Here is a 16481-nt window from a genome sequence, read left to right on the forward strand (position 1 = left end):
TTTGTTTTTTTGTTAACCTTTTGCCTCCCAGGAGAACTGATACTGGATGAGGACCTCCTTAAACAGGTAATGCTTCACAGGTTCATGTGTCTCGGAAGAACAGAGGCCCCATGCTCCTGTCACTTGAACATACAATGTACAAGCCTCCCAGACGTGTGCTATCTGATCCCCTTTCTCTTGGGAGAAGGATTGGTGAACTATCAAAGACGAGCTTGTTTTTCATGTTCGGCCATGCGGCTTCACCTTTCCCCCTCCCCCCCCAACACACTGCTAGCTGAAACATTTGTAGGGCATCAGTCATTGGTGCAGGGACAAACTTTCTCTTTTTTGAATGGACTTGGCTAAGGGTAGCCCACACTTTCCTCCCCCAATAGCTAACGATAACTCGAGAGGGGCCCCTTCTAGTTACTTGCTTGCTGGGTTAGGGAGCACCATGGCTTGTAAAGTCCCTGCAACTTCCTGACAACTTCCCAGGACATCTCTTCTGAGCCTTTGCAGCAGTGTTAGAGATCCAGGTTCTGGTACCATGAAAGGGAGGGGAGAGTATGGGCCTGAGGCTCAACGCAGCTTATTACATATCATGGTTTCTTACTTTGGTTCTAGCACGGGCATTTCAGCACTAATGTTGCTTTACATAACGTGGTAACATAGTAATCATAGCAGAAAAGGACCAGATGGCCCATCCAGTCTGCCTAGCAAGCTTCTTATGATAGTATCCGCTGCTCCGTGTGGGATACCCCAACATTTCTCTTAAGGATAATAATTGCCACTCTGTGCAGTATGTAAAAAGGGCTTTAGCACCAAAAAACCTTCATAGGCTCAGCATATCTGATCCAAATTGCAGGTTAGCTAGGAAGTGCGCTGGTGGGGAAGCTACCTAGCAGGCATCCTACTTCAGGAAACTTAATGCTTGATCATAAGAACATAAGAAATTGCCATGCTGGGTCAGACCAAGGGTCCATCAAGCCCAGCATCCTGTTTCCAACAGTGGCCAATCCAGGCCATAAGAACCTGGCAATTACCCAAACACTAAGAAGATCCCATGCCACTGATGCAATTAATAGCAGTGGCTATTCCCTAAGTAAATTTGATTAATAGCCGTTAATGGACTTCTCCTCCAAGAACTTATCCAAACCTTTTTTGAACCCAGCTACACTAACTGCACTAACCACATCCTCTGGCAAATTCCAGAGCTTTATTGTGCGTTGAGTGAAAAAGAATTCACTCAACGCAGGCATTAAACGTCCCATGGACTGGCTAGCAAGTCTTCTCTTCCCTAGCATGCTGAACCCCTCTCTGAGGACTGGCCCAGTGACTGAAGTTCTTATCTTACCTTTTTTAAAACACTCAAGTTGGCTGGCAAGTCTGGGGTCGGTCCTCCTCCCGGCCCCTCCCCAGAGAACCTCCTCTGGCAGGGCTGTTCCCGATTGGTCCCTCCCCTTTTCACATGTCAGTGAAAGGACCAATCCCCTTTCAGGATAGTCTTCTGAAAAGGGATTGGTCCTTTCAATGACACATGATAGTGGAGGGACCAATCGGCAGACAGTAAAGGAGTCAGTGAGGGGCTCTGGCATGCTGGGGAGGGAAATAGGACTTTTTTTAAAATTGCTGGTCTATTTGAATGTCATTAGTTTACTGCTCCCCATGGGGACTACGGCTCTTAATGCCCATGTTAAATAAAATCTGTGCTAAAATCTAACTCTTATTTCAGCATGGGTTGTATTCCATTTGCCCTTAGTCTTGAATAATTGTCTTTCTGTGTAATGATTAGCAAAGGCTTAGGGTTCCCACTGTTGTCTATGTTATGTTATCTTCGAGTCTCAATATCCACTGGCCAGAGCCTCCCAAACCTGTACTGGTGACCCCACACCAGGTTGGATTTTCAGGATATCCACCATAATTATATATGAAGTCAATCTGCATACATTTGAACCATAATATATGCCAATTTTATCTCATGCACGTACCCTGTTGCTCTCATGAACACCCCGTTTGGCAAGCTCTGCACTGGGCACTCGGATTTAAGCCTTGACTCCCACCACCTCTGACTGAGAATAATTTTACTAAACTAGTGCTTCTCGACCAATATGCTGGACAGAGCTGGATCTAGGGCAAATGGCACTCTGTGCGAAAATCATCGATGGTGCCACCCTCCAACTGATCCCTACTCCTTGGGGGCAGAGAGTATGGGAGGAGGAGGGAAAAGGGGTAAATGCCCACTCCCCTTTTAAATTGACATGGATTAGTGTCAGTGGGCACACTTCCTTTCCTGCTGACCTCTGCATGCTCTTCATTCCACCCCCCACCACCATAGTGCTGGCCTTAAAAATATAGAAATACACATCCTCTACATACAGAAATGCATCTGCAGAATAACACTTTTTTTTCTCATTTTTTCTCAATCACATATCCCTGGATCACACATCACTAGCAGAACTGAGCCAAAGAACCTCCAACACAAACTTTGTCTACGCATATCTTGCCTATATGACATTACAAGACAAACTCCTCCTAAGGGCCCTACAGGCAATAAAGAGAGCCCCGGCCAGTTCTAGCCATCCAGCAAAACTATTTTTTAAATAATTTGACAGCATTGCATCAACAGTTTTTTAGAAAATGGATACAAGATCTTGTTCAGATATATTTAATACAAAATATACCCATAGGTATCAAGTTAACTGTTTGAGACAAATACAGACTAAAGAGGTCATACTCCATACATAGAAATATGCAGTGAAAAACTGAACTGGAAATCTCAACAAGCCACATTGTATGTAGTTCAACACTGACATTCCTCATAAAATATCAAAACAATCAATATAAATCATGAAACATAATAGTACAACCATACTAATAAAAAATATTTTCAAAACATCTGATAAATAAAAAATCAGAGACTGATATTCCATGCCACGTAGCCAGATACTTAAGTCAAATAAGTCCTTACTTGTCAGTGACTAAATATCTGGCCGCATTTAGCGACCAGATAAGTACTCATTTTGGCTAAATGGTTGGTGGGAAATTGGGTGATTTTGGGAGGAACTACTTATTCAGCTAATGTAGGCCTGATTTACTAAGACTTTTTTCCCCATTCTGTATCTATGGAGGAAAACAGCTTCGTCAACAGGCCCTTAGCCAAATAACTAGATACATTTAAATATCACCACTTAAGTTAACTGGATAAGTTAGACTTGCTCAATAGCAGGTCTAAATTATCCAGCTATCTAGCAACTTATTCTGGGATATTTAGCAGCATAGCCGTGCTGCTGAATATCCCTTGTAAGATGGCCAGATATAAGAACATGACATGCCATACTGGGTCAGACCAAGGGTCCATCAAGCCCAGCATCCTGCATCCAAAACAGCAGAAACATCAAATAACATCCAATAACTAAAACTAAGGATTTAAAAATCTCCTGCTATCCATACATAGGATCTTTTGATTTCCATTCCCCCTGAGATTGTTGTGGATTGAGGGAGGTAAGGCTGCACAAACTTTCTTCATTCTCTCTCCCTCAAACACACGTGCAGGCACACAGGCTCTCACTCTCCATCACATTCACACACTGTCAGGGCTTTCCTCTCTCTCTCTGGGCCATGGTAGGATGGGGTCCACCATGGCCTCACCGGGTCTCTCCTCTGTTGCCATGGGATGGGTGATGCCCCTTGGCTCATGGTGCCTGGTTGACTACCCAGCCCACCCTACCAAGAGGTCAGCTCTGTCCTTATACCTCTCCCCGTGCAACTGCACTGTATGCACCCCACTAGCACCGGTCCTGCAGCAAAGGCCTTGATGTGCCAGGGTAGCAACAGTCCCAGTGTGATTCTTTTCCCCTCTGGCTGGCAGAAGGAAAGCTATTCTTCGTGCTGCATTTGCCTATTCCTCCACCAACTTTAATCTTGTGTGGAGCCTTGTGGTCTTGCTGTATTCACTGGTACTGCATGTTTGAACAGAGTGAAGGGTAGAAAAAGTAAGAGGCACCTCCTGCCGGCAACAGAGAGGAGAGGATCATGCATGGGGTGGAGGGTGTGAGAAGATCACACAGAGGGTGGGAGAGGAGAGACTGCTGTGCAAAATTTGATTTGGTACATTAAGAATCAAGAGAACTCGTGTGCTATGAAATTAAAAAAAAAATAATTTTTTTTTGTACTAGAATGTGGTCTGTTGGTTTTGTTCAATGCTCGAATACATTCTGTTTTCAAAACTATCCATACTTCAAAAATGTATGTGGCAAATTTCAAAGATTTGAAAAAGTTTTGTTGAGGGGCTTTGCTATATTTACATAACATGAAGAAATCCGGGGGTGGCAAGATCAGTGTTGTGGGGGCAAACTGTGTGCTTGCTCAGCAGGTCACTAATCCAAGTAGTTTAGTGGCACAAAAATAGTCTCTTTGCTCAGACACTTTAATGGCAAGAAAATTCATGTGATATACCAAGATGTAACTGTTGCCTCCCAAGTAGCAAAACCCACTGAAGTTCATGGGTGCCCCTTCCCCATGAACCTCTGTAGCACCTACCCTCTCCCATCACTCCCATGTGGACACAGTCTGGTTCTAGGAGCACAGTTCTATAGTCCTAGCGGGTCCTGAATGGGTCATCTCCTGGACTGGATCATGATTATTTTGCTGTGGACTTCGCAACTCTGTTTCTGGGTAGACAGGGAGCTGGTGGGATGCAGAGTACAAATTAAGAACTAGAATAGTCTGGAAGGAGAAGCATTTTTTCTTCGTTTCTCCCCCCCCCCCCCCCCAGGCAGTGAAATAAGGCTGGCTTGGTGGACATTTGAGCTTGCTATGTGGCACCCTATTGGTCCGATGCAATAATGCTCTGTTCTGCAAACACATGCGGCTGCCCTTGGATGGCACGAGACTATCTGATTTTCCAGGCACTTCACTACATTTTGTCTTGTTTGTGCTGTAGGGGCGTGTCGGCCATGCAACGATACAGAGATCCTGATGGCTGTCTGCATGAGCGACTTTGGTGAGTAAAGCACATTTGAGAGGGTGCTTAATGCCTGTATTGGCCTTCTGGGAGAGGTGGTAGTAACCCAAACTATATCGGAAGTTGTACATGTTTGGGAAAGGCACAGAGGGTAGTGGGAAGGAGATGACCATTGACCAAGTGAATCTACAACTAGCATAGGCAACTCTGGTCTTTGAGCACTGCAGGCTGGTTGAGTTCTCAGGATATCCACAATGAATATACACCAGAGACAATGAAGGCAGCACATGCAAATTCAACCCATAAATATTCAGTGCAGAGGTCTTAAACTTGATGGACTTGCAGAACTCGAGGACCAGAATTGCCTACTCCTGGTCTACAATGATATGGTAGATGGAGATGACTGGGTAGACTGGGTAAAGGGTCATAAGGACATGAGCAGAGACCAATAGGAAATCAAGTCCAGGAACCTGTCTCTGATGATGACCAATCAGGATCACTTGGAAGTATCCAGCAGATCCTGATAGGGCATTCTCTGTAGCTCTCTCACTTAATTAAGAGGTGGTGATACTATGTCTACCTGGTCCTTTCCAGCTGATAGTTATGTTATTAGGTTGTGCCTGGTGTTGATCTTACATCCTCTGGTGAGGGTCTCTATTACAGCTTCTTGGCTTCAAATCCAAGGAGGTTTGACCTGGAGGTAAAATCACCCACTGACTTAGGTTATCCAGGACAACAAAAGGCAGCCTTGATTGATAATCTATTCTGCACTGTGTTGGGAGACATGTACTCCTGTTATTGCAGTGCTAACTGGTGGCCTGATACAGATGATAAATGCTGGATCAAAATAACAAACCAACCCCAACTCTTGTCAATTTTGAATCCCTGCATGGCTGAGAGGGCAACATTCAAAGCCTATATCCAGGTAAAAGGGCATTTTACCCACACAAGTGGGGACTCTGAATATTGCCCAGCCCATCTGCGGATATAAGCATGCCTGTGGTTTAGCAATGCACAGGCTGCTGCTACCCATGGATTCTGGAGGTGTTCCCTGGGGGCAGAGGGAGGAGCTACACATGTAGGTTTGATTATTGAATTAAACCTACCTGTGTCGTTTCCTCTGGGGAAAAACTACATGCAGAGAGAGTGGATACAGTCTCAGGGGCAATGATCCCAGCAAGAGGCAGTATATAGACCTTTGCCGTGTGCAAACCTCGTGGGTATAAGTACTTGCAGTGTCTGCACCCATGCAGGCTAGGGTTGCGAATTGGCTCCAGCCTTTCAGGACGGGTTGATCGAGCACTGGTTTTACCTATTACAGGCCAGGGACTTGTAGTTCTACGTTTTTTCTTTTGCATGTCCTAAGAAAAGGAAGACTACCCGTCCATGCTTCCAGTGCACTAAAATCAGAACTGGAACAGCCTGCCTGAAAATCCTGGAGGCAGTGGGGAACTCTAGCGCAGGCAATTTTGATTGTTACCCCTTCCGGTATGGAAATGGCAGCCCTACACAGCCCAGGATGATTAGTGAGGGGAATTAAGGATATCTGTTCCCAGATAACTTTTTTTTTTTTTTTAACCTTAACTCACTAATTCAAAGAATACACGGGCCGATACAGTACAGTGCGCTCCGACAGAGCGCACTGTTAACCCGCCATTGGATGCGCGTTTTCCCTTACCCCTTATTCAGTAAGGGGCCAAAAACTCGCATCCAACTCACTGAACCTAATAGCGCCCTCAACATGCAAATGCATGTTGACGGCCCTATTAGGTATTCCCATGCGATTCAGAAAACAAAATGTGCAGCCAAGCTGCACATTTTGCTTTCAGAAATTAGCGCCTACCTTTGGGTAGGCGCTAATTTCTTCGGGCACCGGGAAAGTGCACAGAAAAGCAGTAAAAACTGCTTTCTGTGCACCCTCCGACTTAATATCATGGCGAAATTAAGTCGGAGGTCCCGAAGGGTTAAAAAAATAAAAAATAAAAAAAAAAATTTGAAGTTGGCCCGCAGCTGTCGGGTCGAAAACCGGACGCTCAATTTTGCCGGTGTCCGGTTTCCGAGCCTGTGGCTGTCAGCAGGCTTGAGAACCGATGCCGGCAAAATTGAGTGTCGGCTGTCAAACCCGCTGACAGCCGCCGCTCCAGGCCAAAAGGAGGCGCTAGGGACGCGCTAGTGTCCCTAGCGCCTTCTTTTGCCTGTTTCTATCGCCGGGCCTCATTTAAATACAGAATCGTGCGCACAGGCGAGTGGTCTGTGTGCGTGCCGGGAGAGCGGGTGTTCACCCGCTCTTCTGCGGACTTTACTGAATCAGCCTGATAGTGAGTTAACTTTTTTTTGTTTTTAACCTTATCTGGGAACAGATATCCTTAATTCCCCTCACTAATCATCCTGGGCTGTGTAGGGCTGCTATTTCCATACCGGAAGGGGTAACAATCAAAACTGCCTGCGCTAGAGTTCCCCACTGCCTCCAAGATTTACTTAACTGGTAACTTTGAATATGCCAAGCCGCACATTTTACTTTCAGAAATTAGCGCCTACCCAAAGGTAGGCGCTAATTTCTGCCGGCACCGGGAAAGTGTACAGAAAAGCAGTAAAAACTGCTTTTCTGTACACCCTACGACTTAAAATCATGGCGATATTAAGTCAGAGGTCCCAAAGTAAAAAAGAATTAAAAAATAAAAAAAATTTTAAATCGGCTCACGGGTTGAAAACCGGATGCTCAATTTTGCCGGCGTTCGGTTTCCAAACCCGTGGCTGTCAGCGGGTTTGAGAACAGACGCCGGCAAAATTGAGCGTCGGCTGTCAAACTCGCTGACAGCCGCCGCTTCTGTAAAAAAAGAGGCGCTAGGGACGCGCTAGTGTCCCTAGCGCCTCTTTTTTTTTACCGCAGGCCCTCATTTAAATACTGAATTTCGGGCACAGGAGAGTTTTTTACTGAATCGGCCTGTAAGTGAGCTGCTGCGTCTGCAGTGCTAATACGTTTCATACTGTGGTGCAGGGGTGGGCACAGAAGATGCTTTACCAAAATGTTACTCTGATATCTCCACCACCATGAAGTGAGGGTGGGAGAGCTTAATAAGGGGGGAGGGTGGCTCTTTAGCTCTTGCTTGAATTATTTAAGTTCTGTCAACTCCATGCTCGTAACATAATAAAGAAACACTGCACAATTTTTTTTCTACCCTCGTACAACACGAACAGCAAGATTATCATAACAATCTATTCCTTTCAGTTGCACATGAATATGGAGCAGTGTTTAACCCCCCTCCTCCATCTTCTTATAAATAAAATCTAATAAAGGCAATTCACCACCGGTGTCTGATGTGGGTGAGAGATTATAGTAAGAATCGAGGTTCACGCATGGGTGGAAAGACTTTGCAGGTACCCCTCCCAAGCTGCCAAGAAGGACCTCTTTTGTAGGAAATTAGAGTAAATGCTCCCTCTGCCCATGTTATGGAGCAAATTCCGTTAAGTGTATACCCAGATTCCGCTAAGGTGAATGACATCATCGTAGGTCTCAGTGCATTTGCTGTTGCTATTGTATCTACCTTATTTGTAATCATTGCTCTTATTCCTAGGCATATTTTTTTTTTCTATTTTTCTTTGCAATTAAAATAGAAATGAACTTATGTTTGCCAAGGCTCTGTCATACCCAGGTCTTTTACATATTCTGTATATTCCAAAAATATCTCTTGTACCAAAAGGCCTTCCTTTCCAACAGCCTCTTTTTTTTTGGTTCTTTCAAATGTGAAGCTCACTACAGGGACTGTATGTCAAACTCTGCTGGTCTGCCTCAGGGGCTGAATATTTCCAAATCTCCTGTGAATAGTCCAAACCCATCTTACTACAGTCTGTGGGATTGTCACTTTACTGACCTCTGCAAGGGAGCCACAATTCATGCTGCTTCCTCCTGCTTATCTAAGAGATCTAGACATCATAGTGGATAACACATTGAAATCGTCGGTGCAGTGTGCTGCAGCAGTCAAAAAAGCAAACAGAATGTTGGGAATTATTAGGCAGGGAATGGTGAATAAAACAGAAAATGTGATAATGCCTCTGTATTGCTCCATGGTGAGACCACACCTTGAATACTGTGTACAATTCTGGTCGCCGCATCTCAAAAAAGATATAATTGCGATGGAGAAGGTACAGAGAAGGGCGACCAAAATAAGGGGCATGGAAAGGCTAAGGAAGTTAGGGCTGTTCAATTTGGAGAAGAGATGATAGAGGTCTTGAACAGGTTCATGTAAATCCAGTTATTTACTCTGTCAGATAACAGGACTAGGGGGCACTCCATGAAGTTAGCAAGTAGCTCATTTTAAAATAAATCGAAGCTAACCAGATCAAAGAGAATTCTTTTTCACTCAGCGCATAGTTAAGCTCTGGAATTCATTACCAGAGGATGTGGTTACAGCAGTTAGTGTAATTGGGTTTAAAAAAGGTTTGGATAAGATCCTAGAGGAAAAATCCATAAACTGCTCTTAACTAATAAGCAACAGTAGCTTGAGATTTATTTAATGTTTGGGTACTTGTGACTTGGATTGGCCATTGTTGGACACAGGATACTAGGCTTGATGGACCCTTGGTCTGCCTCACTATGGCAATTCTTATGTTATTATAAATAAGGCAGATGGAGTACGCTAGCAACAGCAAATCCACTGATGCCTAGTATGAGGTCATCAGTGTATATAGAGGAGTTAGGGATACACTTAACATAATGATCTATCCCCAACTATTCAATACAGTCTGGTATCATGAGTGTTTTTCGTATACCAATGGAGCAAATTACGCCAGCGCTAAAACAGTGGATTTTCTTCACTCCAAGGCAACAGCACTGATTTATTTATGGCCAAAAACGTCTGCTCTAGCGAAAAACTTCCCTTCCTTTGCTGTAAGACGAACCTCTGCTGAACAAGGAACACAGGGACCCAGAATGCCACCCACCTGACACTTTTTTTTATTTTCTGCCGAAAGCTCCAGACCTTGGTGCAAGATCAAAAGCCATGTATTAAGGAGCCAGGGCTCCCTTGACACTTTGTGCATGTATCATGGACAATTTATCTCAATAGGCCCATGTTTGCAAGAGATGGGCTCCTCGAGGAAACATATTCTAGCACTCCTAAGCCCATGTTCCCTGTTTACTCTATTAATGCCTTAAAACACCCTGACACCAAGTCAAGCTTTAAAGGGGGCTCTGCTTCTCTGCTGCCTAGCTAACAGCTCATCATAGGAACCCTCTGTGCGTGAGTTTTTGCAAAACCGTATGAAGTCTAAAGAGTGAGATCTATTCAATTTAGTTGAATTTGATAAATTCTTCCAGCAGATTTGATGAGAAACCTGCCCTGCTAAGAGAATTGATTTAGTGCCTTTTATTATGGGTAAAAATGCGTTCCCCCTAGTCAAAATGTTTCTTTTAATTGTGAAAGCAATAGCATTTCATCTCCCCCCCCCCCCCCCCCCCCCCACTCACGTGTTGGTGCTGGGTATTCTCCTTCCTAGCCCATCGCCTAAAGGTTTTGACATGGGTGCCAGGCGGGAGATCATAAGTTCTTTGAAGAGGCAGCAGTGGGGAATCTTGCCAGTTGTATGATTTTTACCAATTGTTGCCAGATCCGTATAATCGGAGTGACTTGGATATTGTTCCAAATTTTGGAAAGGCAACTTTGTGGCATGTGGTATTTTATTTCAACACGAATGGAGCTGCTAGAGCCTTCTCTCTCGATTGACGTTAGTGTAAAAGACTGGATATATGACATCTCAAAATCCACAATAAACTAGCTTTATTATACAGTTCTGAGAGACCTCGTTACCCCCTTTCTCTGGCATCCAGGCCCTTTTTAGCTGGCTCGGAAGAATCTTTGATTTATTGCCTTTCCACAAAAAATGCAATAATTTTATCCAGTTCTCTTTCTTTAGAAGCTTGATAGCTAGATTTTGGATAACCCACAGCCATTTGGGGAACACAACTATTTTGTACAAACTGACTCACACAGTCAGAGAGTGGCAGAGATTTCCATTAAAAGAAACTTAACTTTGATAGTCTCCAAGAGATGACAGACGTTTAATTTATATAATGACTCCAAACCTCCAGAAATATCCAAAACCACTTCTCTTTACTGCCAACAGATATCGCAGACTAGGAAACTGTGCATAGGACCAACAATAATTATCTGGCTCTACTTGTCATAAAGAACTGATCCCCGCCTGATGTAGAAACCATGGGTGCAAACCAGTCATTCCAAGAAACATCTGATTTATGTGCACAATGTCCTCGCGGCTCACATAAGCAATAGGAAGTGGTGGCAGCTCAAGTAGAAAGAGCTGTGTTCTTTCAAATTACTGCATATTTTCAGACTCAAAAGTCCTAGTTCTTCATGCCACAAATGGGTGAAGTCAATCATCATTATCCTCTGTAATCGGACTCTAAAATATCACACAACAGAACCATTGAGGAGATGAAACAGTGCGAGGCTGCATCCAAGTATAGCGGCCCTCCAGGTCAACAGCCTCCCGGGCTGGAGTTGAGCAGTCATCGTCCCCCCCCCCCCTCATTCTTTTGTCAGCCTGGCTATAAAAGTTTGGGGCTCCAGTGTTGACTGGAACATTTTACCCTACTGTAACGCATCACCTGAAGTTTTGCTGACTAGAACAGATAAAAATGAACCCCCAATGCTTATAACTGAGCACAGCGGGCCATGGTTTTGGTGCTGAGCTGAAAGTTTCACGGAATAATCCTGAAAAAAAACAAGGCCAGGCTTATTGTTGGATCATAGCTGCTTGCCTCTTCGAAGGGCTATAAGTATGTGCAATTTGCCAGTAGAGTCTCGACGTGGTCCCAAGCTGGTGGCTTGCACAGCTGAGACCCAATTCCTGGGGTAGCAAGGTCTTTAAGAAGTGAGAGAGTTCATTGTCTGTCAGTGTTTTCAGATAAACCTATAAATCTCTGGTTATTCTGCAGAGATCTGTCCTCTAAATCTTCCATCTTATCTTCATATCCTTGCATGATTGATTTGAAAGATGTCGGCTCGGCTGTAGCTCTTGCAGGCCAGACACCCTCTGCTTCACCTCCGTAAACCTCCTCTTGGTTGCGGTGATGGTGGAGGAAACCTTTTCCAGTTTAGAATCCAAAGCCGGGACCGCTGCTGTTGTCAATCCCACCATCATCACAGCAGTTAGGAGACCCTGGTACTGCTCTATCATTTTCAGCTGCCAGCTTAGGTTCCATGGGTTTTGCTCTTTTGTCTTCCATCTTTTATTTTTATCGCCACTTAAGATATTTCTAGGGAGTAGAAATATCTTAAGGGTCCTATGCATAGTTTCCTAGTCTGCGATATCTGTTGGCAGTAAAGAGAAGTGGTTTTGGATATTGCTGGAGGTTTGGAGTCATTATATAAATTAAACGTCTGTCATCTCTTGGAGACTATCAAAGTTAAGTTTCTTTTAATGGCAATCTCTGCCACTCTCTGTGTGAGTCAGTTTGTACAAAATAGTTGTGTTCCCCAAATGGCTGTGGGTTATCCAAAATCTAGCTATCAAGCTTCTAAAGGAAGAGAACTGGATAAGATTATCGCATTTTTTTGTGGAAATTGCAGCACCTAAGTCTCTGAAGATTGCAAATGGTTGTAGCCTTTAACATTATAGATAGGGGTGGATTGGACAGGGAGATGTCCCAAGCAGAGCAGGTCACATCCTGTCCTGCTCACAGCACCACGTGATCTCTTTTGCTTGAATTACTGAAAAGAAAACCTTTTGCTGGTTCTGATGCTTTTAAGTAAGTAAATGAGGCAGATTTGTGCAGGGGCCATCTGGGCTTTCTATAGCAAGGCCCTTGGATGAGAGAGCTTTATCAAACTGCAGATTTTACCAATGAAGATAACTCTGTATTTTCAGTTAGGAAAACACTGGGACAAAACTGGAGCAATTGTTTGCAGACGAGAGATACTTTGATAGCTCTCTCCTCCTATAAGAGAGATCATCAGGGCCAGTGCAAGCATATTTGGCACCATAGGTAAAATGGCAGTCATTCATTATCTCCCCCCCCCCCCCCCCCCGCCCTCCTCCCAGCTCTAGCTCTCCCCCTCCTACCTGGGGCAGTAGATGCAGAACAGTGCTCCCTTCTCTGGTACAGCATCCCTCTGGATCTCATGCTGGCAGGATTTTTGTGTCCTGCTCCCCCCCCCCCCCCCCCCAAAAAAAAAAAAATTCCCAAATCTTGGCGCTCTAGGCAATCATCTAGTTTGCCAAATGGAAGCACTAGCTCTGGAGACTATAATATTAATCCTGGCTCCAGCTGACTTTCCTGTTCCCCCAACTTATCACAAGAAAGAGAAGCTTGTGGTAAGGCTCAGAACAGAAGATGGACCATGGGGGAGAGGACCTGGAGCTGCACCTGGAATGGGAGGTAGGGAAGGAACTTCTAGCTCTTGGAACACAAGAATGCAGCGTCCAGGGAAGAAACGCGCCAGACCACTGCCTGGAAGCTTAGGACAGCTGATGGATATGGCTGGAGGATAGGGTTACCAAATGATTCCATGTCTGCAGGGGCAGTGCAAGCCAGTCCTGCTTTGCCCCCAGCACCTCTCTGGCTCCCGTTTCCTGCTTTTCTGGGAGAAAATGGAACTACACATCCCACAGATGCAATGGGGGAAACTAGCAGGAGTGGTTTAGCCCATTTCCGATGACTGAAATCATGTGGTCACCTTACTAGGGAGAGGGTGGACAGGCTGCTTGCCTGCAGCTCCAGGCCAGGAGGTGAAGATGTCTGCAAGTTGGCTTCCTGCTCAGTAAGAGTATTCTTTCCAGTCTGAAATATTGAAAAATCTTGATCATGCTTTCATGAGGAGACTAAAACACCTGTAGCAGTTACAAGGCCTGAAATGGCACAAAAGAACAAGTTGCTGTTTCTTTGTTGAGGCCTTGAGAATTTGCTATCAGCTGCAGCTGGATGCTCAGCATCACGGTCTATCAACTGGTACATGTGGTGGGTAATGGCAGATCTATACCTTTTTGGCTGTCCTTCGGCATGGACAGTCAGCAGCTGGCTCCTCCTGAAGTTGGAGCAGCTGCTGGAACGTCCTGTCCTGCCACACAAAGCTGCAGGTGTGGATTTGCACAGGCAGCGCAGCCTCCTTCAGGGGGTGGCCGCCCAGAGGCAGTTGCCTGCTAAGCCCACCCGTATGCGTGGTTCATTGCCACAGTCTCCCTGTTGGTTCATGTGATGTGCGTTTGGTGGCCCTGGTGTCTGTGTAGAGGGGAATCCTCTGATAGTGAACATCCCTGGTTTTTTTTTTTTTTAAGCAAAAAAAAATAAGGTACATTATCAGAAGTTTAGGAGAGAAGAACTTCCTTGCAAAGCTATGTTCGAATCTTGAGAAATATCCTAGATGAGCACTGCATGGAATAAAGATCGTATGCAAACATCCGTACCATTTCTGTCTTATTCTAAGTGAATTTACTTATGAAGCAAATTCCTGTTACATTCGCTTAGCATATACAAGGCAAATATACTTAAAGTGAGCTCGCCAAGTACCAAATCCTTTATTCACTGTAGCAGCTGTTTCTGTCACTGTGGCAGTTTTTTGCTCCATTGAAATATGTGAGAAGGAAATACAATTTCTTTAACAGGTCACTAGGTCAGAAAATTCATTATAGCAGGGCTCCACTGTGTTTTAACGTAAACATTATCCAGTGCTGCCTGATTAACTCTGTGGCATTCTAGTCCTGGTTTTTTATGTCTCCCTCCCTGTGTAACCTGGTCCTTCCCATGTTCAGCCAGAGCAGCACAATAGGACAGTCTCACATAAATAAGTATCCAGGGAATAATTCCCAGTGCATTGTCCTTGAAAGTAGGGGGAGGAGGTTAAGACCACGGGAATATATTCATTGCCACCTTCATGTAAATGCTGATGATCAAGAACATTTTAGCCTAAGTCCCTCAAATATTTGCAATCAAGGAAACACGATAAAAAAAAAAAATGCCTATCTGTGCTCTTCTGGTGAATATTCCTTTAACTTTTATTTACATACAAATGTGTTGGGTTTTTTTAAACCATGTTAATGCTTCTCTTGTCTTGTATTTTTTTGGTTTTTTTCCTAGTTGTACGTGGCAACATTCAGACGGTATCTAATGATGTCGAGATGCAGGAATCCATCATTGGCGTCAGCGCTACCAAGATCCACCGGCAGAAGTTCACCTTGTTCCAGCCCGTGGACCGGTCTGACGAGTTGAGGGGCAGCATCCGCACCATGCTCCGCTGTGGCGTCAAGCCAGGCCCGGGCAGCTTTCTCTTCATGGGCTGGGTGCACTTTGGCGAGGCGTGGCTTGGTTGTGCTCCTCGCTACAGAGACTTCCGGCGCATCTACGAGGTAGCGCAACAGGCTCACGAGAATCCATGTGAGGTTGCGTTGGACTGAAGAGAACACAGGATGTGTGGGGTGGTTTTTTTTTTCTCATGATCCTTTCAAGGGGAATTGCTGCCTGTGGTATCAATAGCATAGCTTATTGTCCAACATGGGGAGACTGTGGATGCAAATCTTTCAAGTTACCCTTGTGAGTGGGCAATGTTTTCTGCCACAGGCAGATTGGCTTCCTGGTCTTCCTGCTCTAGCTTGAATGCTCACTGCTGGAGTATGATATGCCACCTCTTTTACTGCACCAGGAGTATGGACCACATGCTGGCGTCAGTGGACCTACTGTGTAGAAAGCTGGGTATAGATTTAGTAAACTGATAAGAATTTCTCCAGAATCCTTCTGGTACAGGACAATGATGCATGCTTACTTAGAAGAGAGTCTAGAGGCTTGGACCAGTCAATATATACAGAACCATGGCCAATTGGTTGCCAAATGATGATCCACAGAGCTGAATGTCTAGGGTTTCTTGCCAAGGGCCTTCAGAATTCCTGCTTGAAGTATCAGCTGTGGGGGCTTGGATTTTACCAGAGCTGGACAGACGTTAGACACATGCACTAAGAAACAAGAGGAAAGGGAACTGGATTGAATAGACAAGATCAGCAACCGGCTTCATCAGTTTTGCACCAAAACAACTTTCCACTGGAAAGACCTGGCCAACCAGATTCAGGTCAGCGAAGGTGACATTGAAACACAGTTCTGGCCTCCTCCCTGGTGGAACTGCATTCATTATACTTGTATGCGCCTGAGGAATATTTTGTTTCTAAACTGAGCCAGCATTTCCCCTTCCTTTACCTCCACTCCAGGAACTTCTGTTGTCCTCGAGGAGAAAGAGGGTTGGTAGCAGGGTCTCTGTGGGAGTGGGCATGAGCAGAAACTGACAAGAAGAGCTCCTGTGCACTGAGCCCCTTATCAGTTTCTTCCATTAATCTTCAGGAAATAGCGAGGGATTGAGAGAGTTTTTAGGTTAACAGTAGAACAAAATGAACTGAGTTTAAATTGTAATAATTTAGTCCTTATATGGGCTTTGAAGGAGGTGGGGCTTATTGAATATTAATATTCAGTGGGCGTGTACACCCATGACATCTCGCCTACAAACATTAGTCCGATATATTTTTTTTTTTCCAAGGGACT

General features: G+C 44.7%; 1 protein-coding gene across 1 annotated transcript in view; it reads left to right on the forward strand.

Annotated features, from left to right (window-relative positions):
* The window catches only part of METRN (meteorin, glial cell differentiation regulator), a 28482-nt gene extending 13111 nt beyond the window's left edge, over nucleotides 1–15371 (forward strand). The window contains exons 3-4 of the mRNA XM_029577558.1: nucleotides 4922–4981; nucleotides 15036–15371. Of these exons, the coding sequence (XP_029433418.1) occupies nucleotides 4922–4981; nucleotides 15036–15352 (377 nt within the window). The 3' untranslated portion in view covers nucleotides 15353–15371. The remainder of the gene's footprint in view (nucleotides 1–4921; nucleotides 4982–15035) is intronic.
* The last annotated feature ends 1110 nt before the right edge of the window (nucleotides 15372–16481 follow it).

This window comes from Rhinatrema bivittatum, chromosome 14, assembly GCF_901001135.1.
Source record: "Rhinatrema bivittatum chromosome 14, aRhiBiv1.1, whole genome shotgun sequence".
Classification (NCBI taxonomy): domain Eukaryota; kingdom Metazoa; phylum Chordata; class Amphibia; order Gymnophiona; family Rhinatrematidae; genus Rhinatrema; species Rhinatrema bivittatum.